The 1,266-nt window shown below is 46.5% G+C and overlaps 1 protein-coding gene across 1 annotated transcript in view; it reads right to left on the bottom strand.

The window, feature by feature from the left end:
* Positions 1-911: 911 nt before the first annotated feature.
* The window catches only part of LOC106900500 (histone-lysine N-methyltransferase SETD1A-like), a gene marked incomplete at its 3' end in the record, with an annotated part of 3,613 nt that continues 3,258 nt past the window's right edge, over positions 912-1,266 (bottom strand). The window contains exon 2 of the mRNA XM_014962590.1: positions 912-1,256. Coding sequence (XP_014818076.1) covers positions 912-1,256 — 345 coding nt within the window. The remainder of the gene's footprint in view (positions 1,257-1,266) is intronic.

Below are 1,266 nucleotides of genomic sequence, written 5' to 3'. Positions count from 1 at the left end.
CCAATGATGGGATTTTAAGATCTCGGGGCTCCCAAAAATGGGACTTAAAGAACTCGGGGCTCCTACAAATGGAATTCTAAGAGCTTGGAAGCCTCAAACATGGGACTTTAAGATCTCAGAAGACCCAAAAATGGGACTTAAAGAACTTGGAACTCCCAAAAATGGAATTTTAAGATCTTGGGGCTCCTACAAATGGGATGTTAAGATCCTGGGGGTCCCCCTACTCCATTTTTGGGGTGTTTTTGGTCACCTTTGATGTCGAGCTGTGTGTGGATGATGTTGCCCATGACGGGTTTTAAGAACTCAGGGCTCCCCAAAATGGGATTTTAAGATCTTGGGGCTCCCAGAAATGGGATTTTAAGATCTTGGAAGCCCCAAAAATCAGACTTTGAGATCTTGGAAGCTCCAAAAATGCTATTTTAAGATCTTGGTAACCCCAAAAATGGGACTTTAAGATCTCAGGGGTCCTACAAATGGGATTTTAAGATCTCAGGGCTCCCAAAAATTGCATTTTAAGATCTTGGAAGCTCCAAAAATGGAACTTTATGATCTCGGAAGCCCTGAAATACGATTTTAAAATCTCGGAAGACCCCAAAATGAGATTTTAAGAGCTCGGGAGCCCCAAAAAGGGATTTTAAGATCTCAGAAGACCCAAAAATGTGACTTTAAGACCTTGGGGCTCCTACAAATGGGGTTTTAAGATCTCAGAAGACCCAAAAATGGGACTTTAAGATCTCATAACTCCCAAAAATGGAATTTTAAGATCTCAGAAGCCCCCAAAATGAGACTTAAAGAACTTTGAACTCCCAAAAATGGAATTTTAAGATCTCAGGGCTCCCAAAAATGGAATTTTAAGAGTTCAGAACCTCCAAAAACGGAACTTTATGATCTCAGAACTCCAAAAACAGTACTTTAAGAACCTGGGGGTCCCCCGAAGCGCCTCCCCATGTATTTAATTTCAATTTTGGGGTGTTTTTGTGGTGACCTTTGATGTCGAGCTGTGCGTGGATGATGTTGCCCATGACGGAGGTGTGGTGCAGGTGCTTGACGGTGTCCTTGGCGCCGCGGGTGGTGGCGAAGAGGACGCGGGCCAGGCCCAGGTGCTTGCGGGTCTTGGGGTGCAGGGGGATCTCCACCTCCTCCACCTCCCCGAACTTGGCGCACATCTCCCGCAGGAAGGGCTCCCGCACGTTGTCGTTCAGCCGGGCGAACGTCACCTCCTTCAGGGGGATCTGACCCACGTAGAACTCGTCCAGCTGCAAACAC

The sequence above is a fragment of the Calidris pugnax genome, unplaced genomic scaffold (genome assembly GCF_001431845.1).
Source record: "Calidris pugnax isolate Ruff unplaced genomic scaffold, ASM143184v1 scaffold2260, whole genome shotgun sequence".
NCBI lineage: Eukaryota > Metazoa > Chordata > Aves > Charadriiformes > Scolopacidae > Calidris > Calidris pugnax.
This window is presented reverse-complemented; position numbering and strand designations above follow the sequence as displayed.